General features: G+C 40.5%; 1 protein-coding gene across 1 annotated transcript; it reads right to left on the reverse strand.

Moving 5' to 3' along the window:
• On the reverse strand, positions 1-26,718 carry HAAO (3-hydroxyanthranilate 3,4-dioxygenase). Its single transcript, XM_010140436.1, has 10 exons — positions 26,616-26,718; positions 22,754-22,832; positions 17,888-17,971; positions 16,497-16,603; positions 13,584-13,673; positions 12,844-12,887; positions 3,498-3,643; positions 2,344-2,412; positions 1,086-1,168; positions 1-115 (listed from the first exon to the last, which is right to left on the reverse strand). Exons 1-10 carry the CDS (start codon positions 26,693-26,695, stop codon positions 37-39), a joined length of 861 nt encoding a protein of 286 aa, XP_010138738.1. The 5' UTR covers positions 26,696-26,718; the 3' UTR covers positions 1-36.

The following is a 26,718-nucleotide window of genomic DNA, read 5'->3' on the forward strand; positions in this document are numbered from 1 at the left end:
AGGTTAAGACTTCATTGTCATTCAAGCCAACTGGCACTAGGTATAAGGCTGCTTGCGTTTTGGATCCTGAGCAATGCAGAGAGCAACACATTCCTCTGCTCTTTTCCAGCAGTACCTGGAAAAATAGAAAGTGAGATGATCCAATGCGTATGGGGGGGAACCACACACTCAACCCAACAACTAAAACATAGACGCTACTGAAAAGTAGAGGAAAACAAACAGGTTCTGTTCTGATGACGCTTGTTCTCTTCCCATATTGGTATATCTTGCAACATTTCAGGGAGTTACTCTTCACCATCACTAATACAAGCCAATCATCATGAGACAGTGGGGAAGAATGTGGATCTATTTATAGATGAACTAAGGGGGAAAGCATCTTTTCTGATCTTGGTGACGAGAGGATTGGAACAGTACCAGGATTATTTTAACAAAATAAGTGTCTACAGATTCAGTAGTATTTTTCTTGCCTATAATCTGTCGCGTTGCCTCACCGGTGAGTATACATTACCCTTCATCATCCTCATGGCAGGCACTTTCTCAGCTTATGCTACTCCACAAGAGTTGGCAAGTACTTTCCCTTTTTGTTCTCTCTGGAAACTCTTTTCACTGGTGGTTTTTTTCCTTTATATATATATCTCATATGTGTCATGATTATGAAACAGCCATACATATCCTGCTTCAGGAAGAGAGCTGTGTTCTTAGTCTGAACCCCAAATCTTGCTGCACTGATGTTGATTAAGCCTGCCCTGAAGCTTAAAGGATCTGCTGTGATTGCCAGTTGGTGTATTTGTGCCATCTATTTTTTTGCATGATCTTTTTGGGATGCTTTTTCTTGGCAGTGCTTATCCTTTTTATTTTCCCCAGCTTTAATTGTAAGAGGTGAATTAGAATGAATGTCTGGCTTTGTTTCCTCCTGAAGACAGCTCTGCCCTGAGGAATAACGGAGGCTATTGCGAATCCTGCATTTGCAGATGCTGTTTTGTGGCACCAGCTGATGCCCAGCCCGGTGTGGACCCAATACACAGAATTTCTGTTGCTGGAAGCTGGGAAAGCATGCATTCGAACTACTGTTTGTATCTACTCACACAGACTGGGCACGGACAAGCAGGCTGTCACCAGCAGACAGAGTCAGGGTTTTACCATCCATGGTAACAGTGGATGTGCCCTCCTAAAGGGAAAGATCCCATAATCAGCTTTTAATTTTCCATGTTCTGTCACTAGCAGAAAGAAAATGCTGTGGGCAAGTATGGAATTCTTTACCACAGAAGGAGCACTTCAAACCTACTGTTTCAGGAGGCCTAGCTAAATATCCGGGTCATCTTCCCCTGTCTGACACTGTCAGCATCAATAAAAACATGCCTGATGGTTCATCATTCCCCATCCTAAAGCAGCAAAGCGTTGCCTGACTCTTGGGGGTACGCTGCTGCCAATCTAACCTAGCAGCCTGCAAGTGGTACAGCCTGAAATCAGAGACAACTCCTGGAGCATCTCCTCTGCTACTCTGCTGACTCCTAGTATCTTTTCGAGTTTTGAAAAGCAGTTCACAAGTCAGCAGGGAGCTGACAGAGACTGCTAGTAAGAGTTCATCCACACTGGAATGAACTCCTCATTGTCTTGTCAAGCAGAGGAGCCAGAGTCTTGCCAGCAACAGGGTCTTGATTGCACAGGTAAGCTGTAAACTGCAGTGTAAACAAATGTCTCAAGAGTGCTGAGTCTTTAATTAGTGTTTGATAGGTCCTGTGCATTTTGACAGAACAGGAACCGATGGAAATGCTGGCCTCCCAAGCTAGCCCGACCCATGTAAATGAAAACTGCTGTTTGCTGTTCTTCCCTGCGGCTGCCAGTGTCTCCTTGAAGCCAGCTGAACAAAGGGCATCTGGATCACCTACCACTGTGCTTTAGTATAAACAAGTTCTCAAACTTTTTTATTAGCTTTTTCTACCTGATTCTAGTTTGACTGCAGTATGGGGACAAATGCTTCAAAGGAGAAGTAATAGGTGATGCTTTTTAATCCCTCTGAGGCATCCGGATATATTTACAGGATATACCCTAGGTAGGGTATATTAAAAACCTCAGCAGGCCTGATGGAGGATGCCAGTATCTCTGTTCTCAATGTACAAGATGAGGAATGAGACAGAGACTATTTTTATGGTGGCAGTAGCTTACAGTTATTTTTCATCATAGTTTAAAGCTGAAAGGTGGTGCCTGTGGATGATCCTTTCTATGAGAAGGAAGGCAATAACTTTAGTTTCTATTGCTGGTGCTATAGAGCTTTACTACTGCTCAGTCTGCGCTAAACTGAAACATGAACTCATTGATTAACAAGTGTGAATTGTCACATACCAGCTGCCATATCCAGATATCTGAATTCCTTTTACTTTTCTCAGTTGTTCCTGGTCCATAAGCTATAACCTTTTAAAAAAAGAAAAAGGGAAAAAAAGTAATGGATTCATCCCAGTGCCCAAAGTGTATATATTCATCTTCCTACAGCACTTAAAACATTCTATTTTTACAGAAAAATCTTCCTAGACGGTGACGTTATTTTTACAGACATTAAGATTCACTTTTGGTTTGGTATTCTCATATTGATTCCTACTGATAAAAAGGGAACTGATCACACCTGCCACTCCTTATGGTCCTCTGCATCCTCACTTATCTATTCCTTCTGCCTCCTCCCACTCTCAGCTTTGCATCTATATCCTTCCTGCTTCTGTTCTTGGAACAGGCACTTCCTCCTCATGAACTCTGGGCCCTGTCAACAGCCTGTTGAAGAAGAAAAGATTCTCAAAAAAGCTGCAGACCGGACCTTGAACTTCTCATATCTGCCCTTTCTGCGTTCTTCCAGCAGCCCTGTACTCTGTCACTTTGTGGTCAAATGTGTTGGAATCTTCAGAGTGTGACTCCAAGTAAATTGTTGTGCATACAGCTCAGACAGCAAATGTTGACAGCTTCACGTACAGCCAGACTAGACTGTTTGACCCCACGGAGAGGTGCAGTGCTGTAGCACAGCCCAGGAGCTCTGGTGCTCTCCAGTTCTCCTGGCTTCCACTTTATGTAGCATGCGGGGAAGGAAAAACCAAGCGTACCGCACCCAGAGTAGACAGATTAGGCACCAAGATTGCTGTTCAAACATACAGGGAAGCTGAATGCACTTGTGAGTAGTATTTGAATAATTTCTGATTTGGGAAATACAGGGGATGGAGAGAACGAGCTGTTTTGATGCCGAAGGAAATGAATGGAAGTAAGGTTCATGCTAATTCTGTGACTGGGAGTATCTGAGCTTGGAAGCCCCCTGCCCTAAGCTAGTCAAGTCAATGGACAGAGAGAGGCACTTCTGAAGGGCAGGGTGGGCTAAGGCTGAGTTCTTCTGTAGGGGTGAGTAACTCTCTCTGCTGACTACGTACTGTTGCCAGGGCTGGACTCAGACTGAAGAGCAGGCACAGTTATCTGTACCTTTAAAAGCAACCCTCTCCTTCAGAGAAGTTAGTCCTCCCTACCTCTGTTTCAAAGTTATCTCCAAACATGCTCAAGGATTTCTTCTGTTTTATTTCGCCACGATGATCGTTTAACCAGCCTTGGAAGGAAAACGGCTCCATAACAGAGGTGGGGTTTAGTGGGAAAGGTGTTTCTTTCAGGAGTTCATCTGTAAGCAAGGCAGAGGGCTATTAGTGACGCTTCCCTGGATCTTTATGAACATTTTACTGTTGTCTACAGTTTGAAGGGTTCAATTGATACATTATCTAGTCAAGAGTCAGTTGTAACAGCAAACAGTGGTATGGTCATTATCAGGCTTTCTTACTCGAGGTTGTAAGATGCGTGTATTATTTGTGTATCTTTATGGAGTCGCTTCTTTGAAGCTGTCAGAGCTGCTCTGCATCCACGCTTGTTAAAGCATTCAAACAGTACGCAACAGACTACCTGATTCTCGCTTTCGTTCTCTTTCACATCAGATTTTTGCACTGGTAAAATCTGATGTATCATCTCTGAGCCTTTGCTGAGTCACTCCTTGTATATCCCCATGTAGAGTGGAATTAGGCCCGTAGAACCAGCTTACTCTACATCTTTCACGTAGTACTGGGTTTTATGTTTCTTTTAAAGACACTGACCACAGCGGAGCAAACCAGTTATCACAACCCTAAGTTTAATAAAATGCCTGTTTTGTGGTGTTCCTGGAGTTGTAACTGGATTGAATTTCCAGCAATTCTCCTTCACAACTGGTTTGATTTAAAATAGTTGGAGGAACAAATGCATGTTCAGTGCAGCTGGTGAAATTCAAGATCTGAGCTGTGTGTTGCTGGAACGGGAAGTGAGATGCAGTTATTTACCAGCTCACGGTGAAGTGCAGAGACAGCGCAATGGCCTTGGTGACCCTGAGGAGCTTGTTCAGAGATGCCGTGGGGGAACACCCTTAGAGTAATTTCAGGAAATAAAGCCAACTAGATGCAGGAAAACCTCACTAGAAGGCTGTATCCCAAATGCACTGAGGTAATAAACTTGCAACCAAATCTCAGTTTTGATGCTAGTAATAGAGTCTCTTTCTATTGTTTGAAAGTTTTTTCCCTTCAAGCTTTTTTTAAAAAAGCATCCTACTTTTCCTACACTTAACTCAAATACTTAACATGCTTGTATTGAAAAGGAAACTCCTCCAGAGAAATTAAGCAGCAGCAGAAGGAAAAAGAAAATCCTTACATTAGGTTTATTCTAATCTGGGCCTGGAAACATCAACAAGATCTAGTCTGAATGTTCTGTATCTCATTGATAACACTAAAAAGTAGCATTAAGATCACTGTTTATTTTCACACTGCAATATGTCTCTTTTTTTCTTAATTTTCACAAGTTTATCAGACTTGTTTGGAGGTAATTATGAATACTTACATGCTTTGTCCTTAAATTATGGATATGCTCTACTATGGCTGTATTGGAAGGTTGTTTTTTGGCCAGGGCGAGATACAAAATAAAGGTCTAAAATGTTATATATTCACACACAGCAGAGAAGACAGACATTTTATCAGACATTATATCACACATTTTACTCAGCACAATTAGTATTTCAATACATTTTTAAGTAATTAATTTCATTAAGGATAGCAATCTTTACCTTCTACAGTAATATGAAGATGACAGGTTTTTTCTGTTATCAAAATAAATCAGGTCAATCTCAAATTTAGAAAAGCCTTTTTGGAATACGAGCAAGTTACCCATCGGTATGACTTTCTACTTATTACTAATTTTGATGTTAATGAGACACTTTCCCAGTTTGAAAACTGACTTTGCACAAAATGAACCTTTATTGTGATCCAGTGCGATGATTTGATTACCTGTTACTGCAGAACAAGTAAGAGAGCGCTATGAAGTACATAAGTCTGCAAATTATTAATAGCTTACTTGACTGAGCCCATGTGTAAGCCTGATACTTACTCCTTATGTGATGCTGAAAGCCGCAGGAGCCCGAGCGCTTGTGAACCTGAGCTAACGAGCTACGATGAGGAGGATGCAGTATTTTGTGATCCCACACATCAGAGTGGAAGCCTGGTGCCTCCTAAGGAACTGAGTGCTTCTTATCAGACTAATGGCTTAATTTTAGCTGATGGATCTATTTCTGCTTCGCCTGTACGTTAGCTTTCAACAGTATCTCAAGAAGTGTGAGTTGGTGTGTTTCTGGAGTTCTTCTGTTCTAGTAATACTGTGAGACGAGGAGACAACATGTTTAATGATGGTAAATGTAAAAATGTGCCAGCAAAATGCAAGAGAGCAATTCTAAGCTAGTCAGCTAGAAGTGTTGTACAAGTATCTCCAAGTAATATATCACTAAGTAGAGCATCAAATCTAATATTTTCTTATGCGTTCAGGAGATACACTTATAGTTCAATAGTAAAGTCCATTATTTTGTAGATCATTACTATGAAATATTCATACCACAGCAATGTGTGCTTCACAGGGTTTATGGCGCTCTTCAGCTTTTAATTAGAATGTGGTGATACCACCTTAATCTGAAAAATGCATCGTGTTTACCAAATGAGTTTGCAAATATTTAAAGGAAATGGCAGTGTTTAGAGGAAGTCGATTTCAGTTAAACAGCAGACTGTACTGAGACAGTGTGGTGCTGTGCGAACAGGGAGAGCACAGCTGGCGAGAAAACAACTGGTGGACATAGGGGTAGTTACAGCCTCAACAGAGACCATCAAAGGATGCCTTCATGGAAAACTGTATTTGACATGCCATCCTTCACCTCTAGGCAGCACATTCTGGATGGAACAATCTTTAAATCACCTTCTGCGTTCTTAGAAATTACAATAGCTCCTCCACCCTGAGTCACTGTGCTGCCTGCTGAAACGGGCTGTCCCTGCACGCTGTGGCCCCATCTCCACACAAGGAGGTGAGAAAGTCCCTTACAAATGGTGTCTCCCACTGTAAAAGCAGAAAACATCCTTATCCAATGTGAAGCAGTTAGATCCTCTGTCTTTTGTTTTCCTTTAACTAAGCAGAAGTTCCAGACTAGGGCTAAGGAGCTCACAAGTTGTTTTGGAATCAGGTATTAATTTATTTCCATCTACATCCTACTCATTCCTTCTGTCTCTTAAAGGATACTGTATCACGATGACTAGTCCTGATGTCACACTTTTGCAGCCTTTCCCATTTAATTGCCAATGCCAGCAATAATATATACCCTGGGATGTTGTTCCCAGATGTGCCTACGAAGTTCCTATGACAAGTCTGCTTTATTCTCAATGTTAACAGAGCTGCCAGGAGTTGAATTCTTCAGCAAATAAAACCTGCGGACTGAGGGTGTGATCGCAGGCATCTGGGTTTGAAAAAGCAAGTGGTGAGCTCACGCCATGTAAAAATCCAGATGAAATCACTGACAGTGACTGATTGTTTGGGGGTAGATGGTGCATTCCGCTGTTGTTGAGTACAGATGCTGAAACATTTAGCTGAAAATACAGCACTCGCCTGGTGTAATCATACATTTCCCTGTGCGGTGTATTTGTTTTGCTAGCATGCCCTGAGACTTGGCAAGACAGCTGATTTATGACTTGTCCCTGTAATTATTTCTAGGCACATTTTTTCTTCATGTCATTAAATCTACCCTAGAAACTAATCAACATTTTTTTTCCTAATTGAAACAAAGAAGTTGGATGAGGAGAGCTTTGAAAATATTTTCGGAATAAAGACATATAGCCCCTTCAAAAGGAGGTGTATTACCAGCCAGAAGGAAGGGAATGCATTAGAACAACAGAATTGCAAGATTTATGTCATAGTTCTGTTTAAAGGCTCTTCATGCTGTAACAAGGTCATTGTAATTAAGAATGATAAATTGTATTGAGAAATATTGGAAATATTATTATTGGAATTATGAGGAATCTTAAATTTTGCTTCTGAATCTGCCTTTCATATGACTGTGGGCATTTCATTAATCATCTCTGTGTGTTACTTCTGCTTCCACAGAAGAGGACTGGGATATTTCATTGTAACAAGCGTTGAGACCTCACTCACTCCATTTGTGAGACGAGGCTTCGTACATGTGTGAGCTATTACTACTGACCAGCCTTGGAAACACTGGTGAAAATGTCACTGACTCCATTTGTGAGTTTTTTCTTCCTGATGTTGCTGTCCAGGGAGTGTTTGAGAGTGTAAGGAAGGGAGAAGCTACCTTATTAGAGAAGATTCACCTGCTGTGAAACTGGTCTGAGTTTAGATTTTCTTTTTCACTGAGGTCTGAAGAGAAAGGAATGCAACTTCGTGGGGCATCTCTTCCCATTTCCCTGATAGGTTTATTACAGACGTTATGTACTAAAGGTCAGGAGTGGCTTGGTCCCCATGGTGAAGCATTAGGAGAGCTCCTGGAGACTCCAGTTTATGTTCTGCCTCTGTTTGAGGAGGCTCAGCTGAGAATATTGGGGGAGACTCTTGGTGGTTTTTGTTTGGTGACTGCTGTCATTAGTAGTTCTGGGCTCCAGGAGCCTAAAGAACCTCTCTGAGCGTTCCTGGCTGCAGTCTTGGGTTTTGGATGTTAATTGCAGTTTGGGATTAAAAAATTTAGTAGAAGTTTTCATATGGCAAATTATAGCAGCCATATTCCAGAGGCTGTAATTCTTTATTTGTTTATTAAATGTTGCTGACTTAGGTTGGTTCGTCTGAGCTCTTAATCTCTAGTACTGGCTATGTACTCATTGGGGACTGGTGTGGTGTGGAAAGTTATTAAATATGAAGGGCAGCGAGTGAGTGAAGCCAGTGAGAGGCTGCACAGTTATACAGGACTGGAGGTGTATTTTAGGTGATTCTATTCCCTTTTTCCACTGATAAACCCTTTGCAGTTCAGGTGGGCTTCAGGAGAAACACGAACATGACATACGCTTCGTAGCAAATAAAATGTATTTCCGAAATCATCATTCTTATTAAAAATAATAAACCAGCACACTGATGGTATCTTTAGAATTATTTCAATGTACCTACCATGGAAAAGCAGAAAACTTATACAGTCATTTGAAGTTCAGAGGAATGGCCCTATATTTCTCTTCATAGTGTAAATGAAGACAGAATTTCTTCCTCTCCTTGTTTTTATTTTTCTGAGAAGTTTTAATTGAATTAATATTGCCTGCTTGCCAGTTATCTTTATTCTTCAGCTTTCTCTTCAGTCATTAACCCTCTTCTCTTTTGATCTGCTTGTTTTTATACACCAGTGAAATAAGATGGCACAGCAAATGCTGTCTCCAGGGGCTGCAGTGGATTAGCTACAGAGGCTGACAGCACAGAAGCTGATTTTGTTAGCGCTGAGCTCTCCCTTATAACTTGTTTAATAACGCTACTGAAATCAGAAAACATTTGTTTCTAGACCATGCCCGAGGCTGTAGGGTGATCCTACCCCAGTGACTGAAGAAAGCACCCGATTTTTCATACTTATTCAGATCTTTAGGTTTCGTCTGCTCTGAATCACAGGTCTAGAACTGTGCTGTCCTCTAACAATTCTAACCAGATTTTAAGGCCAGACTAAATTATGCTGGATACGCCTGGAGTTGATGGAAGTTTTGCTGGTGAAGTCATTACAGGACTGGTTTTTATAATATATGTGTGTCCACTCACAATAAAGCTTTTATGGGAATTAAAATGTCATAATTAGATGTAGATTAATTGATTTGGATAAACACAAACCTGGCATTCTACCTCCACAATTAATGTTCTTAAAGATAGTTTTTAAACCAAACTCAGGAAAAGTATTTTCTTGCACTTTTCCCCAGCCAATTTCACGTAAAAAGCCTGGATTACTTCAGTAAGCATGGCAGGATAAACACCTGAACTTCTGGATGCTTTTGCGAACAACATTCAGCCACCAGTGTCTTAGACCTGGGGTTTGTCTGTCTGAACTGTCTCTTGTCCTCTTGGCTAGAAAATTGGGATGAAATAGAAACCTTGAGAGAATCTTGCTTCCAGTCTGATTCAACTCTTGAAAGTAGCAAGAGCTGTTTTGATAACGGTGATTCCTCATGTCAAAAACCGTGTAAAGTAAACCAAACCTGTTCTGCGTTTAGACTGTATCCTAAGTAGACTCACCCTCCTCAATAAAAGGAGGGGCAGTTTTCTCAGGCTGTATTTCTACATGTGGTAATAAACCAGACTAGAAATCCAGTACAAAACAGTTCCAGGGAAGGTGCCTCAAGTAAGGGTTGCATACAGTATGTTTCTGATTGTATTTCACCTGGTGGTACTTGAGTCCCTCTTCTAAAAATAGATCTTTTTAATAGCTAACTGCTCTCTTCGTATATTCTCAGCACCCTGCTTTCAAAGGGACTTGCCCTGCTGTTGGCTGAGCCAGAAATCATAAATCAAGAAAGTCTGAATTTAGGTGTTGTTTGTGGTGTGTGGGTTGGGTTTTTTAAGCAATTGGAGCTTGATTGATTCCATTCATAGCTTTCCTCTGAGTGAGCTGCAATCAAGGCTTTTTCTCGAGTGTTTTTCTTCAATTTTATTCCATTTCTCTCTGAAATGGTGAGGTACCAGCTCAGGCTTATGTAGAGATGAACCTGAGGGCGCTTCAGCTGGTGCTTTGAAACTGAGGGGATTCTGGGTTTTCAGAAGAGAAACAGAAGGAAGAGGCTGAAACTCAGCCCTCTGCGTAGCCCAGCTCAAATCTTGTTGAAATATGTCTTGAGTGAAACATCATGAGAACCTGGTGGTAGCTTGTTACATGCCACAAGTGTCATGACGGTGGTTGAATTCTACCTCAGAAAAAAGGAGAGCCGCTGAGGGAATAAATCCAAAGCGTTATTTCTCTATCAGCTGGGTATGCCTGCAGAAGGAACCGGTTACCACCTTGCTCGTGTCTCAGCCAAACTCTGTCGGGGTTTTTCTCGGAGTTTGGTTGGGGTTTGGCTGTGGCTTGTAGCCCAGGTCACTGACAGTTACAGGAGCTGCTAGCTAAAACTTCTGTAATTAAAAATCTGGGGTATTTTCCTCGTGTCTGTCACTGAGACTTTGAGGTTCTTACTGTCCTTGTGAACTGAATGCTGGAGAAAGGAAGCTGTTCCCCAGGCCGAAAGCCTTCCGCGTAACTGATTGTTTTGCTTACAGTAAGAGTGAAGCCAAGAGCATCTCAAACATTTGTTGTCTCGACTTAGTGGTTAATTCAATTGGAGAATCCATTCAGGGGGAAAAGATACCCTGAGCTCTGAGCAAAATAACTATGTCTACTTGCTTATTTTTTTTGTCTTTTTCAGCTTTAATGGAAGTCTCTCACGCCTTTTGGCCTTCTTACAGCTTTTGAATAAATTGCAAGGGAGAGCTTCTGTATTTCATTTATCAATAACAATTTCTCAGAGTTCCATGTCTTAAAGGGTCGAGATGTATCAGAGCTTCTGATTGTCAGATTTCTTCTTTAGCTCTAATCTTTTGCAAAGATATTAACAATATAAATATCTTTTTCTGAACTGATATAATTAATCTTTTACTGATGTATAAGCACAGACTGGCGAGGGATGCTTATTGGAAATCACTGTATGGAACAAGCATAGTATGTGTGAGATGACATTTTTTTTATTACAGCAGCATCTAGAGGCTTCATCTGAAAGTATATTTCCCCTGCTAGGCACTGTATGAACACACAGTGAGAGACAGGACCTGCCCTACCTACCCACATGCCCCACCATAAAAAAAAAAAAATCCCCAAAAGACAAAACCCAAACCACCAACACCTGAGCATGCCACACAGGTGACAAGCTCAAATTAACATAAACTGAAATTAATGTAAAATGAAATTTAAAAAACCCCCACATTTTGGTAGTGCCTATAAAGGACAGATCTTGGAGACAACATTTTGCTTGTAAGGAACACAGAGCCTTCTCCTGAGAATTACATTTCCTGGTCAGTTGAAGAACCAGTGCCAAAAGCTGGTTCAGATGCAGAGTCTTTCAGTCTTTTCCCGACTGCAAGGGCTCGTGAGGTTGCTATCCCTTACACAGATCTCTCCTGTGAACTTTGCATTTTGGTGATGATTTAGTCACCTATTTTTAAGATGATGCTCATGCAAAAACCATCTTTCCCTGGTTTTAGGTTATGAGTAAGGACTTGATTGAGGCAGCAGGTGGTGACATTTTCATGGTGGCCATCAAGCTGAGAAAAGGGATAGATGTGGGAATAACATTTCGCTAGAACTTTTGTCTCTAATAGAGTAATTCACAAAAATCAGCTTACTTAAGACACTCAGGAATGAATATGGAGATTGAGATCAACTGGCTCTTACAGAACTTAGAGAACTGAACTTAGAGAGCAGAACTAAAATAGAGCAAGAGCTATGGAGGTAAAGTTATGGGTGTGACTGAAGGATGACAATCCAGATTGTCATGTAAGAGTAACGCAGCTGGCTATTACGGCTGTGCACCTGAGACAAAGGTCTCATCTATGCTCCAACCTGGAAAAAATAGCCTGATTTGAAACAACAAATATAGTTAATCAATAGGATCGGATCATGCTGAATGCTCATGTAGAGCCATGGGTCAACAGCATGGTAAGATTTCAGCAAAACAAGTTTCCCACTGAAGGTGCTGTTGCAAGTATCCTTGCACTAGAGACTTTGGTTGCCATACAGAAAGCAACTGTCATGTTTGAGAGATCTGATTCCTAAAGATGCCAATAAATTAGTTTTAAGTCACACTCTCTTTGTCCTATATCTCTGTCCAACAGACTCAAGAGTGGAGTTATGAGTGGAGTACCTGCTCCAGTGTGAAGACTGTAATCAATATCCCCAGAGGCAAAATAAAAAATAGGGCAAGACAGCATGGAAATAAGATGTTAAATGGATCAGCCCCTACATGAACTAAAAGGGTCTGTTTTTCTCCAGGAGTCCTTGTTTCCTAAGAGTAGATCGCAGTGTGTAGTTATAGGTAAAGGAGGACAAGCAAGTGGTACACAGGTCAGGGGGTTCCAGGTTATGTTCCAGATCATGGTTGTAGACTATGTTCCAAATCAGTTTCTAGGTCATGTTCCAGACTAGGTTCTGGGTTAGGGTTAGGTGTGTAGATTCAACTCACAGAAATCTCATTCTGTCAGAAATGAAATCTTGTTAGTGTAAGACTTCAGCGGCACGCAAGGCTAGGGCTACTGAGATTGCACACTGTACGGTTGCCTGACGGGTCACTGTGGTGGCGTCACATGAACAACCAAGGTGCTATTGCTAATCACCTCTATGGATTTTATTTGTGGTTGGGGTAATGAAAGGAATTAATTCTCAAAGCAACTTTAATTTACATAATCAGGACCCCTCCTGCCCCCGAAACTTAGTAATTTTATGTAGAAAGAACCTTTGCTGTTCAATACAGTAATTCTTCTAGTTCTGAAATTAATTGGCATTACCTGGATTTGGTTTTCCCGTTTGATATTGTCTTGAATTGAAAAACCTGGAATAATAAACATTTAAACACCAGTAAAAAGTCACGTTCGCGTTCTGCAGGTTAACAAAGACTAGGCGGTAATACTGGCCACTGAGCTTTGTGCCGAGAATGGACGTACCAGACCCTCAGCTACCGTCACACCTATTCAAGAGGGCTGTACCTATTTTAGTGACAGAGGTTTGTCTGAAAGTCCTCTAGAGTTCATGTCACTAAAGCAATTTCCTTTGTGACTGTTTCAACAAATTCATTAGTTGATTGATGACATGCAGTATTCCCTAGAGAGCGGCTCTCTACCAGATTTGCCACAGTCCTGATCATTCGTGAATAAGATAGATTAAAAGTACTTAGATTAACGCAAGAGTAAAACACAATTTAGTGTTTTACTTAGTTATCCAAGCATCGTGTCAGTGTTAATTTTTCATTCAACTCCTCTTGCACTTGGCAGCAGCGTGCTTTTACTTGTTCAAACAGTATATGCCAGACAGATGCCAAGAACATTTGATTTTCACATTTTTTGAAATCTCATTAAATGAGTTTGGAGTATACAAGATATTAAAAATGTGTAGAGCTGCAATTAACTTTTAAGATGTCTATGTAAAATGCAGCATAAATAGAAAATCATCTCTGTAAGTCAGACTGAAGATCTATGAGATCATTTTAACCATCCTTTTAAAATGTACACCGGGGGGAAAAAAAACTTACTCTTGAATTATTGGTATAAGTTGAGTGCCGAGATCTTCACAGTGAAACCATTTTTCAAAGAGGACATTAGTTGATTCTCCAACATAGTATCTGACAAAGTAAAAACATTAGTCAATCCTGTTATTATCGAACTGATCAGGCAGTTTCAGTCTTTTCAAGAAAATAGCTACTTGATGCTGTGTAAGATGTTGTTCTCAAGACTGTTGTACTTTATTCTGAAGAAGGGTTATTTAGGGAAGCTTTGTTTCCCTGGTGAGCTGACATAGGTGGGGTGCCCAAATTTCTGTGGAGGGCCTTATAGTTCTGCTGGCTGACCAGAGAGAAGTCACTAATTTCCTTTAGCAAACTTTCCAGGTTTTAACCTGGAGCTGATTGGTGCCACCGTCCCGTGGGAGCGCTAACTCTCACTTTGGATGTAGTTACTGCAAAAAAAAAAAAAAAAACCTGACCTCAAATAAGATTTCCATGCACCTATGAGAGAAATGCTCATATTTAAGAGAGTCAGCCTGGCTATTGCCCCTGCATGGGCTGGTAAGAAAATGAGGTGGCTTAGGAACTTGTTGGCAAAAACCAGTTGCTGACTGCATAAATTTGGGCAGTGTTGTTTAGCTTACCCATCTGAAGAGGAGCTTACTGCTTCACATGCCTTATTTTATGACTTAACAAATAAATATAAATTGTGCTGAGATCAACAGGTCAAGGTTGCTGTAATCTGTGGAATGGCAAATACAGAATTTACCCACAGATTTAAAAAAGACTGCACAGACTGGCGAGGCCGTGCCGCTCCAGTACAGTCACTCATCCTGTGCCTGACTGTAGATAGGTCCTATGTGTGCCTTGGGTTAAAATCATTGGAAGGTGTTTGAAGAGGGAAACAAGGCCTGTGTAATTATATAATAAATGCATATTTATGTATTCATGTCTGTTGTATGTGTCTATATACATATTGTCCAGAAACTAAGAGCAACCTGGCTCCTCGAGTTTTGCAAAAGCGGAGTACTCCGAAGAGAGTAACATCATGGAAAAAGCTCATGCTATGAGCATGAATTTTGAATACAGAGAATCTACAGAGGAGAGAGATGTTACACGTGTCTCAGTTGGGAAAAGGCTTTGTACCTGGGAAGGACTTACGACCTTAGGTGTTGAAGCATCCAACTACACAACTAACAAACTTCGTTACTTTTTCTGTACTTGTTTGCCGTAGGGTTAAGATTAGCTGGAGTGTTTTTCTTAGTACAAAGCAGGTAGTCATTACTTAGGCTGAAACACTGACGCAGGCTACTTATTCTTCCCTTGTACAATAATTGGCATGTTGGGGGCTCTGATTTATGACTTGTAGGCATCATAAATAATGGAACTGTGACATAAAATTAGACCTCAAGTCTGCATACTTCAGAGTTTATTATGACTTCCTCTTGTAGGGTCTTGGCTGCAGGTGGCTGGGAGTGAAAAAGTTAGAGAAGATTAGTGGTTCTGGTTGTAAATCTCCATCTCTCCCAGAAGCACAGAGAGACAGAGTAGGTTCAAAAGTATGACATGGTTGTTCACTTCCAAGACTTAAACCTCAGTGTGAAAACAAGGGCACTAAAAACCTCTCAGTGATTTCTTTTCAGGCACCTGATGAGATATTTTCCATTAAGTGTGCTGTGTTAATCCAATTATTTTTTCCCCCTGCAAACCATATGGTAGCTTTTAGTTTAATTTCTCCACAAGAGCGTGATTATATTTGAGTGCAAATCTCTAGACCTATCTGGGGTCCATAAAAAGGAATTCAGCATCTCTGGCTCACGCCATTCTCAGACCTCATGTACAAGGTAGGTTATTTTGCTTCAGGTTACCTAAAGGTACTTGTGGTCCCTTATTACAAATAAACATTGTTATCTGAATCACTGTCCAATTGTTTGTACTTCAAAGTATCTTTTTTAATAATGTAAGTGCTTGTGATCCACAGACGTACAGTGAAAGGGGAAAAAGGGACAAGTGTGTAGATTAATGTTTTAAATGAACTGGGTTTGTCTTTAGCTTGGAATCCAATCAGGTGTTTTTTCTCAATGGTCTGTTTCTTATTTCTTTCTTTAGCCTTTTTTTTGTTTGAATGAGGAAGTGTATCTTTCTAGCTCTGTATATTCACCATGTTCCTGCTGTGCCACCACCCACTCAACAATCAAAGCTGTAGGCACAAGGACAGGAACAGAGCATTACCAACACTACTGCAGTTTTACATCTTTATTAATTATGTGAATAGCTGTAAACTCTCTTTGGGCAGCTGTATTTGATTAATATCAAACCAGCCTTTTTAACTTGGCTAATATTTCTGCTGTGGCTTGCCGCCTTAGATTTACACATTTTGTATGACCACAGGACAAGGCTTAGTCCTGCTCCCACTAGAACACAAAGTAAGCCTCTCATTTCTTTGAAGATGACGTTCTCATAAGGCAGTAAGAGCCAGGCAGAGGTGTCTGCAATGTGGGGTGGTAAGTGTTAAGAAAATTTACTTTTGTTTCCAACTTCCCACACACTTGCCAAGAAAGCTCTTCTTCATCTCCTTGTTTTCAGTGATTGCAAAGGAATTAATGCTCTGTTTGCCAGAACTGATTAAAAATCTTTTTTGATGTGTCTTGTAACAGAGCTCTGAGATTTCAAATCTTAAGGCAATAGCGGTAGGCAATAGATGAGTAAATAGGTATAATCACAACATGCATTAAGACATTTCAACGTGTTCCTTGTTTAACTAAATCAGACACTAAATGAGAGCTCTGTGTGTATAGAGAAATAGATATGTGGGTTAAATTAGTACAAAATTTCCAGGGTGACTCTCATCAATCATCACGAAAGTAAAACAGTGTTGTATTGACATGAGAAACTAGTTTATATTAGGAACCCTAACAGATTAGCCAATGGTTTATATTTCACCTGAGCCCATCAATTTCCGTCTTTAATCTCTCCCTCTCGATCACAAGACCCACAGTGTCTGCGTATCTCTGAGGAGAATGAGGTATCCTGGCAGGCAGGAGGAACATCTGTTCAAAGAAATGGGAGGGCATCAGTGTCAGGAAGCCTTTGTTCTTCGTGGTGTCCTTTCCCTGCCCCCCAACCTGCAAAATCCTTGGCTCCCTGCCCCACCTTCCCCCTGTTTTTTGTTGATCCTGTCTGGCTTCTGTGTACCACCAGCCCAGCAGGCACCAGTTCCTGCTTTCTCAGTGAATGGTGACCACTGACTCTGCAATCAGCCCTGTCTTTATGTTAGTCAGGCACCCTCCTGGGTGATCACCATTGCTAGACACAACTGGCATGAAAATCTGACCAGTTATAAATTTACTTCAGATTCTGAGTAGCAGAAATGGAAATAAAAAGCAAGTTTTGTCACCTCAAGAAAACATCTAAACTAATCAACCATGTGCATCCCTCCAACACAGCGAGCACCTGTGATTGCATAACGAGTGTGTTACTCTCTCCAGAAATAATTAACAAATATAAGGAGCTACTTAGTCATGCAAGTGACAAGGTGAATGGGCAACATTTGGTCTGTTACTGAAACTTGACTCTAAACCTTTTTCTAGCAGCTATCTGACTACGCAGGAAGGTGGTAGGTCTGTACTCTTCTTCAGCGCTACAGGTTCCTTAGCAAGTCATTACAGATTCTCTGTTCTGCAGAGCTAACGATGGTGTCTCACCAGGACTAGTGTCAGCCTTCCCACCAAGAATATTTAATCAATGCTTCTGGTACACACCAGGATCTCGGCTGGATGTACTTCTCCAGTGAGAAATGTATTACCCAAATCTCACTGGCTAAGGGTTTGAAAACACAGACCACTTTTGTCACTGAAAATGTCATAATGCTTCTAATGACACCAAGCTATTGGGTCTGACATGCCTCTTCCTTTAAGACTGGCCCCACCAGATCTAATAATCCTTTCAAAGACTGAGTGCAGTTCAAGCTTGTGACAACAGTAACGAGTGGCAGTTGTAAGACATCCAGTAACTTCTAGTAAAACCAGGGAAAACACCTAGTCAGCTCTCATTAAGAGCTCTGCAATCTACGTTTTAGCAAGTCCACTCCTCTTAATATATTCCTTAATGTGTAGTCCAAATGCTCAGAGATTTTTATCTGTTACTGAAATCGCGAAATGTTAAACGCAGTGTGTTGTAGTTTTGCTGTTAATTGCATGGAATCCGCTATACTGCGTCCAGGATTCTGATGCCATCTCTGGCACAGCAGGGATAAACTGATTTTTAAATGCTTCATCAAATATTCATTTAACATGCATATGTTCAACAGTAATGGAAAAACAACCCTGTTTTACCTCCCCTTCTCGGATGACAACATCTTTTTGTTTCCTATTTTCAATTATCTTCAAACACATATCTCCTTTAACCTGGTAAAAAAGCTGAAGGAATAGGAAAATAATATTAAGGCAACTATTCCAAAACACTTTGTACTTCATATTCTGTATATCAAAGGTACATGTGTAAATACATTCAATCTGATTTTTTTCTAACAACAATGTGTTTTTAATTTTGTTTTTAACGGTGCTTTCTCGTTCGGGAATAACTGCCCATTTGGAAGCTGTTCTGGTTTATTTCTGCGGATACCCTTGAAGGCCAGCAGCAGCTGCTCCTCTTCCTCCTGTGTACGTGGAGGATGACATTCGAAGAATGTCTAAGGACAGAACCACTGAATCCATAATTCTGCCTTCACTGACCTTTCCAGCGCTCTGTTTTCAGAGTAGCTTTGTGGGGGCTCTGAGGTGCTCAGGCCTCACGTTTCATGGCAGAACTGTGCTATGATCTGCAAGTAATCTTTGACCTGGAATAATGGGCACATACTCCCCTGTTTTATATAATACAGAGCAGTAATACTTCAAAAAGTCAACTTCACTTTTCTGCCTCTCTCTGCCAAGCTTCTATATGCTTTCCATGTTCTGTTTGCTGTATCTAGAAGCCAGATTAACTCTCAGAGAATTGCTAGTGCAGCTGAAATTATCTGAAACCTTACTAGAAGTTAGAACTGTAAGGAAAACAGTTATTTATAGTAATTCACTACCATTTTAGCGAAATGGAACATAAATCAGGGAAAACAGAAACCACCAAAGAATATAAAAAAAAATCCCTGAACTAAACCTTTTCCAGCATTAGAAAAGCATGATCAATTTTTTTAAACTCTTGCAAAAGAGTTTTGAAATATTAATACATGGCCCTGAGAATTCCAGAAACACATCTATGAACAGAAGAAAGAATAAATGTACTGCTGAGGGAGAGAGAACTGACAGTAGAGAGAACTGAAGATGAACTGGAAAAGAGTTCATGCTGAGAGCTCTTACACAAGTGAAATGTTCTCCTTGGGCCAGGAACATCACCACGGGTAAATCAGGACGCCTGTCTAGATGGCCACAGTGCCGGGCTGCTGCTCCTCCTTGCACTCCACTTCCCCACGTTCTTTTGCTGTAATTTCCCCTGGTGTTACTAAATGACTGTATAAAGTGCTGTAGTAGCCCTCGTTACAGAGCGCATCGGGCAGGGCTGGCTGCGCATCGCACACCGCAGAGTGACTGGCGTGGGGAAATCTCTCCTTCGTGTCAAGCCAGACTCACTAAGACCGTGTGATCCTGATGGATTGTCACACGGGCCATCGGTAATGCTGAAACGCAGAGGTGCTTCTTGAAATGTGGAGCGTTATCCTCCCCGTAACTACTGAGGGAGCTATTCCTGGACACACCACAGGACACGTAGGAGAGGGAAAGGACAACCGAGGCAGGGTTTTCTTCTGCTTGTGACCGTAGTAATGAAAGACTGGGGGGGCGAAGGGGCCATCCAGTTCAGTAGTCAAGCGTCACAGTCCTAAGGAAAGATTCTGAACACTAAACTTTGAATTAAAAGGATTGTTCTGCATTGAGGAAGGAGGTGCACTACACAATGCCAATAAAAGTGTTTTTCTGACTGAATTTAAATAGTACCTTTCACTGTAAATTATGGGCTATTCTTCAAAACTTTTTTTTTTAAATGGCTGAGTGCTTCAGTGATCTATAAATCATCGGATGTACCTGTGGTTAATACAAGTGGCAGTAATTACTGAATCTACTGTGGTGTTTATATTGTACTCTGAACTTTTATCAAGAATTCTGTCAACTGCTTAATGTCTCTGAGCTACAGCCCATTTCACAGGACACTTTGGGAATACAGTATTGTACTGGTTTGTTGCTAGAACGTTATTTTTTCCTAAATGCTGACTGAGCTTTGCCTTCTGGGCAAATCTAACTTTTTCCTAAGGATCTCTTGAAAAACCAAGGCTTGAGTAAGGAATTAGTAGTGCGGGGGGCAGTGCCCCCACACATATGTACATACACAAACATATAAGCATATACAGATAGTAAGTCAGAGTTCATGACACCTGAAAACGTTTTCCTAACTGGTCTGTTTTTACTGGGATAATCTGGTATCCATTCTCCGCAGTAGTACTGAAAACTGAGGAAATGTGCAGTGTTTTCACTCTTTTAGCATCTTACTAGTGATCAGGTCTCTTGTTACATGTAATATATATATCTATCCTTGCAGAAAAGCCTAGATTGGGACATTGCTGCTGTATATGGGTCAAAATGGGTCAAAATCAATATGTATTTTTATTTCTGGGTGCAAAATATGTCTCAAAGAAGAAACAAAAATTGTTCACCTTTTGTTACTAAATGTGCTTATTTGTTTATTATTTTTATTCCTCCTTGTCTTCCTTACATTTTCCAGATTTTAGCCTTTTGTTTAGCTTTCCTGCTTGCTATGTGGCACCTTCTCATTATGATTACATCAAAACCACCTTCTCTTATTAATTCTCACCTTGCCATTGGAAGTTATGAGTCACTCAGAAGTCTTTCTTTACCCTAAGCATAACATTTTTCCAGAACATTGCTGAATATGATCATTAAAACTACAATTATACCTACGAAAGCTAAACTGAAAGCCCCTTAAGACTTTAATTTTCCTTAAAATCTCTTTGCTGTAGGAGAATTACGCCCTCCTTCCTTAATTTGCCTCACCCTTTTTGACCGTGCTTCAAACCTGATAGTATTGTGTTAAGCCCCCGTGACAGGCAGGATGATCAGTGCTGAAAGCCTGTCAAGTCTGCAAGGTTACTGAATTATGAAGACTCATAAAATAAGATATTTCTAATTGGTTTGTATAGGCCTATTAAACAAGTCCCTTTTATTTTACATACAGCAATGTATGTAATTTGATTTAGATCCACCTTTGATACCAAACTCTACCAAGATGTAGGAGCCCAGAGCTCTGTGAGGGCTTTTGAGGCTGAGAGCTTTTTCATGGACCTCTAAACATCCCTGCAGTGTTCCTTGAGTACTGACTGTTTCTGAAAGTGGAATTTGGGATTGCTCAGCCACTTCTGGGATTAGGCTCTGACTTGGCATCTCCTGGCTTGTGTTGCTTGTCAGATTGCTAAGTACTAAATTAATTTGCAGAGCAAATCAAATTCTGATGTGGGAGTAGAGCCTGGGAGTTCTCCAAGCTTCAGCAGTGACTGATCTATTTGAGCACAGAAAAACAATTTTCTTCCTCTCTCATCACAACGTTTTTCAGAAGTCTGGAAGGCAAATGGATGAGGAAGGTAGAAAATACTGTGTTGTAGGGATTTGTTTGTGGTGGTTTTTTTTCCTCTCTGCTCATTTACATATCATCTGTGAAACCTGAATACTATCCAAAACTCATCCCAATGATTTTATGCAGCAAACTTACTTCTGAAGACATCTCTTTGTCAAAACAATCATCACTCTTATTATTTTGTAATAGGAGCTTTGTTTCTTATTAAAATATTCAGAGAGTTCTCTCCAGATAAACGTGGGGGTTTGTAAATGTAAAAAACCACAAAGGTTTCTCTTGCTTTGTTGCAACTCAGGTTCTCAGTTTTATTTGGGAGATGAAGCACCACAAAACCACCTAGTTTCTCTTTCCCCTCCTCAGGCATCCACTAATACAATGCAAAGGGAGCGAAGGGATCACGCTCCTTTAAGCAAGTAATTCTGGATGGACGTGCCTGTGCCCACAGCCGCGGGTGGGCTGTGAGACCATGGTGGCAAGGCAAAGCAGGCAGGAGGCAGCCAGCGAGAGGGCAGCACCCACTCTTTCAGAGCGGTCCAGTTATAATGGGAACAAGCACCTGCACGGCACAATTACAGCAGAAAATTAATGAAGGCTGTTGTGAAATGGTCAGACTGGCTTTGCGAGAAATTATTCAATAGGTAAACACAAATTTTTTGTTTCTTTTTAAAAGGATGTATTGAACTTGACACACTTCTGTCTTGAGCTGTGTAGATGCTGTGGTTTGGGTTTCCAACTGTACTTAAAATTAGGTGGCCAAATTTTATTGGAATTACATGAAATTACTCTGCTGGGAAGCATGGAAAATTGTCTCCAATCCTGAAATCCTTACAGCCAGGCCTCTGGTGTTCCCCTGCCCTTAGGGTTCCTGGAAAGCCTGTTGCGATACCCCCGATTCAGAGGAGTCCTGATGCCAAGCAGACAATTCCATGAAAAAGGCAGAAACAAAGTGGATGTAAAATGTTATAATCTTCATAGGTTTCTAGTCTTTCTTCCTACATTCTGCATGGCACAATGGCTACTCATAATGCAAAGCAGTGGGACGGCTTTCTTTGATACAGATGATGTGCAGCAAAGGGGACTGATTTGAAAAATACTTGGAGACTCTGTTCTTCAACTTTCCAAACCTGAATGAAAGCTGAAGGTGCTGATCTCTTTCACAAAGTCCAGAAAAATATAATTTCAAGTCAATCAAAAATATTAATTTTCAAGTTTAAAGCTACTTTTGAAATACAGATTGATATTCTGCAACAAAATGTCACTGTAAAAATATAGCTACCTTTCCAAAGTTTTGTTCCAAAACGTTGAAATGAGCCACTCTGTCAGAAAGCTTTGTCTCGTTTCCTGCTGGAAAAGAATTATAGCAAACCAGATCTGATCTGTGCTTGTTTCGAAGGAAATGCGCAGATGGCGTATGGTTCTGGTGAACGATCCTGTTTAAGCCTTTGAGTAGATCTGATTAATACAACATCGCTGAGCCTGGCACTGCTAAGCTGTAGCTTTAAAAGTAGCTGCATTTTAATCATTACAGGTCAATTAAACCAGCAAAATATAAACAGCCTATAAGTTACCTCTTCTCCTTCTTCAATGTGATAATCCTTCCTTTCATTTGGCCCTCCAACAAACATCACATTTAATTGACAGCGATGCCTAGAAAGCAAAGTGACATTTTAAAGCTATCTCCACTCATGGTGTTTGTTATTTCATCTAAGGGGTTGTTTTTAATTCTTTGAAGACGGTGAGTCAGGGAAACCATGATGAGTGATAGGCAACATCCAGAGGAGAACTCAGAAAGACCTCGGATGCATCTCTCCACTCTGCCACTGTCCTGCCCGGGTGACCTGGGGCCAGCTACCTCCCTCCTGGTGCTTCAGTGCCTCCGGCTATGAAAAGGGGACAGTGATAGTTACCAGCTGTGGAAAGAGCTTTGAGCTATAAAGATAAGAGACAGGAACAACAGGAGAACGTCTTTCCAGCCTGAGCTGATGAGATCAGGATTTTGTAAAGGTAAAACACTTTTAAAGGCTAATAAAGGTAAAACCAGATTTCCCACCCGCCCCCATCCCCCATTGGTAGAATTACCAGAGATATAGTAGGAATTTTCAGCTATCTCAGAATTTGTTATTAAAAATTTGTTCTGAAGCTCTTTTTGATACGTGAACTAAGGTGTGCTGACCTTTTCAGTGAGGAGATTCTGGGCTAAGAGGAAGGAGATCCTAGTAACTCAGAACCAGCACAGCCATACTTCCCTGCTACACGGAGAAGAACAACGATGTACACCTTGATTGAGAGAAGCTATTCTGAATGTTTATATCTGATGTGCTACCATTATTGTGTTTACTTTGAAGAGTATTTGAATGACAATGAACAACACAGTAGGGGCTAATAAAACAGAAATAACAAGGTACAGTGACAAATTAGTTGGTCAAATAAAAGTCTAGAGAATTAAATTAGATTACAATTCTTCAATTGACTGTTTTTCCTCCAGGAAGCTGTACACATTATAGAACTTGGCTGCGTGCCCCTACCCTAAAAGAAGAGATTGAAATCAGAACTCTTTGTACCTTACAGGTTTAATATTCACATTCAAGAACGCACTGTAATACTTCTGCATTAATGAACAGTTCTGCTAAAGAAGGGCAGGAGGACCAAAACAGTAACAGCACAGCTAATAATTAATGAAATAAATTGAAATCAACCCTGGAGGATAAAATAAGGGAGAGGCGTTCTATGGGTATCTTGTAGCCTACTGCTAAGATGAGTTAATATTTTGATAGAAACCCATATAGTTTCATTATTAGAAAGTGGAAAATAATATATATAGAATTAGAAGAAAAAACATTGCTCTAAAAATCATCGTTGCTTAACTTTGTGTTTGGCAAATCCACCATTAATTCTGTTACCCTCTGGATTTAGCTGGGTTTTATGTAATACACAGGATCTATAAGTTAATCGTGCCCATCATTAACACTTACGTAATGACACCACAAAAAAAAAAAATCCAGCTCTGAAATACAAGTAGAAATAGGTTTGTTTGTCAATATTGCTAAATAATGTTGTCTGGTTAATATAGCTGCATTAAGTTAAGAAAAATCGTGAGGAAGGACAGCCGTTTCAGTTAAGAGGGCCAAAATGCAGTTAGCAAATCATAAAGGTTTCAAGGCTGTGAAAATTACTTGATTGTAGTATTTTTAGAATGAGGAGCTAATCAATGGCCTATTAAGTTTTACATCCTCTTATATTTATCTTCTTAACCACATAAAGAAAATGGTACCAGCAGGCAACCTTTTAAAAACGTCTCAAGACCTTGAAGAATCAGATAGTCCATGACCACAGCGACATCTCCTTGTGCTAAGTACCATATCCTGAGCTGAAAAAAGAGCTGTAAAAATCAGCTGCCTCAAGGCAGCTGCCTCAATTTTGCACTAATTGCCCATTGTTGAGGTTAAAAAGCATTTAAGCTTGCAAGATAGTGCCATGAAAATACATCTAACTAAACTGCAGCTCTTCCATTGTGTCCTTTTCTTGACTCTGGTAAAATGCTGAACAGGTTTTGCTTTGAAAGCCCAAGCAGGTATTTAAAATTTTTGATCCTCTCAAGTGTATGGAACATCAATGAATAAAAGCTTGAAATTCATGAGATATTTAGACATTCAAAGTCCTGCTGATTTGCTGTCAGACCTAGATGTTAACCATTAATTCTCTCTTGAAGCATAGGATCATAATTTACTTGAATGTTTTGAGGTGGCTGCCTTCAGTAGTGTAGAAGGCAGTGAGAAGCTTTGACTTATCAGCACATAGGTGATTGAGTTTGAAAAAATGTTGAAAATCTGTTAGTCACTTCTTGGAAAATCCTTTTGGGAAAACCCTGAAAACATTTAGATAGCACCAGGAGCGGGTGATGAGATACTCAGAATCAACACAGTAGATGGTTTTCCTCTCCTGCTTCATAGGCTGAAGCTACGTTGAAAAAATAGTTTTGGGGTTTTTTTCATCTATGCAATTTTTATTGCAAAAAAGTCCTTGTTTCACTGTGGTTTCTTGCAATGTTTATGGGGAATAATCTCACGTTCCAGAGTTACTTCAGGATTACAGAGAACTCCTAGTAGGTGGTACAGAATAAGAAAATAATAACAAAAAGGTTAAGCCTACTGATGAGGAAAGACAGACATGAATATTCTGTATATCTAAAATACTAAAATTTTACCACCATCACTGGTAAGCTTTAGAAATGGATATGCTCTACAAAACACCTCCTAAATCCATTTTGAAAAAGAAAGAAGTGAAAACACTCATAAGGAGACTCATAAGTTTCCTCATTCCCTCCCACTGTGACACCACCGTAGTGATTCAAGTTTCCTGATGCCTCAGTTATTCAACGGCAGGGTCCACATAGACGTCACGGATGTGCCCTTTACCTTGTCTTTGTCGTGCAACGGCTCCTCTGAAAAGGGACCCTTCCATCTGTGAGTGGAAATAAATATCACCGCTACAGTACCGCCCAGTCAGCTTCCGATTAGAGGCAGAGCTTCAGGGTGGGCAAGAGGCATGTTCTTTGATGTTTTTTTAATGATTAAAATTGTAAAGCAACATTATTTTTTAAATTAAAGGTAAGAAAAATGCTTTTTATTTCCTTTATAAAACCTGCGTTTACTTCGTTCTTTAGAGAGAATCCTTTCTTAGGAAATCCTGTTGCATACAGAGTTTTAGAGAAAAATATACTACCTTCAACTTCACCGACAAGAGAAATCCTTGCTAATGTGGTGACTAGAAGGTGCCACACGTTGGACTATTTACACCGGAATTTGTTCCTGAGCTTTGACACTGAGCATATGCCTGATACACAACTGCATAATGCCTACGCTTCCTTCTTGCATTAGCTGCCTCTTCAGCCTCCCTACCCTGCATTGGCAGGTCTGGAAATGCCCTGGAAACCTGCTCCTCCAGTGCCCCTGCCCCTCCTTTCTCCTTGTCTTTCAGGGATACATCCCACCGGTTTTGATTGCTCCTGCAGCTCTGGCTCCACGTTGGAATGACTCTAGGCAGCTCTAGCAGCTCTTTCAGGTCATAATTTGGTAGCACCAATCTTTGCTAAATCTTCTAATTTGTGGATGTGATGCCATCTCCCCTGATTTCTATGAGTTTACTGTCATGGGGCCTGACACAAATTCTCTTAACTCAGCCTAACTGCCTCCAAGAGACTTTGAATTAATGGAAATACCTTATATCCAAGATGATCTTTAGAGCTGCTGTTGAGTTACTGCAAAAGGCATTTCAGTCACTTTCTGTTCTTCAAAACAGCACCCTGACTGCAGTCTGAGAGGAACTCCAGTTCCCCACCAATCTTTATTATATGTATTTTAGCAGCTTCCTCTTACAGCTAAGAATATTTATATACATACTGGGTATAAAAAAAAATCTTAGTTTACTTACATAAGCTTATTGCACACAGGTGGCAAAAAGGCAGCTTTGTTTTCTTCTATCCATTTCTTGATGTTTACAAGAAGCTCCATGGTCTACCAGCTACGAAACTTTT

The sequence above is a fragment of the Buceros rhinoceros genome, unplaced genomic scaffold (genome assembly GCF_000710305.1).
Source record: "Buceros rhinoceros silvestris isolate BGI_N320 unplaced genomic scaffold, ASM71030v1 scaffold41907, whole genome shotgun sequence".
Lineage (NCBI taxonomy): Eukaryota > Metazoa > Chordata > Aves > Bucerotiformes > Bucerotidae > Buceros > Buceros rhinoceros.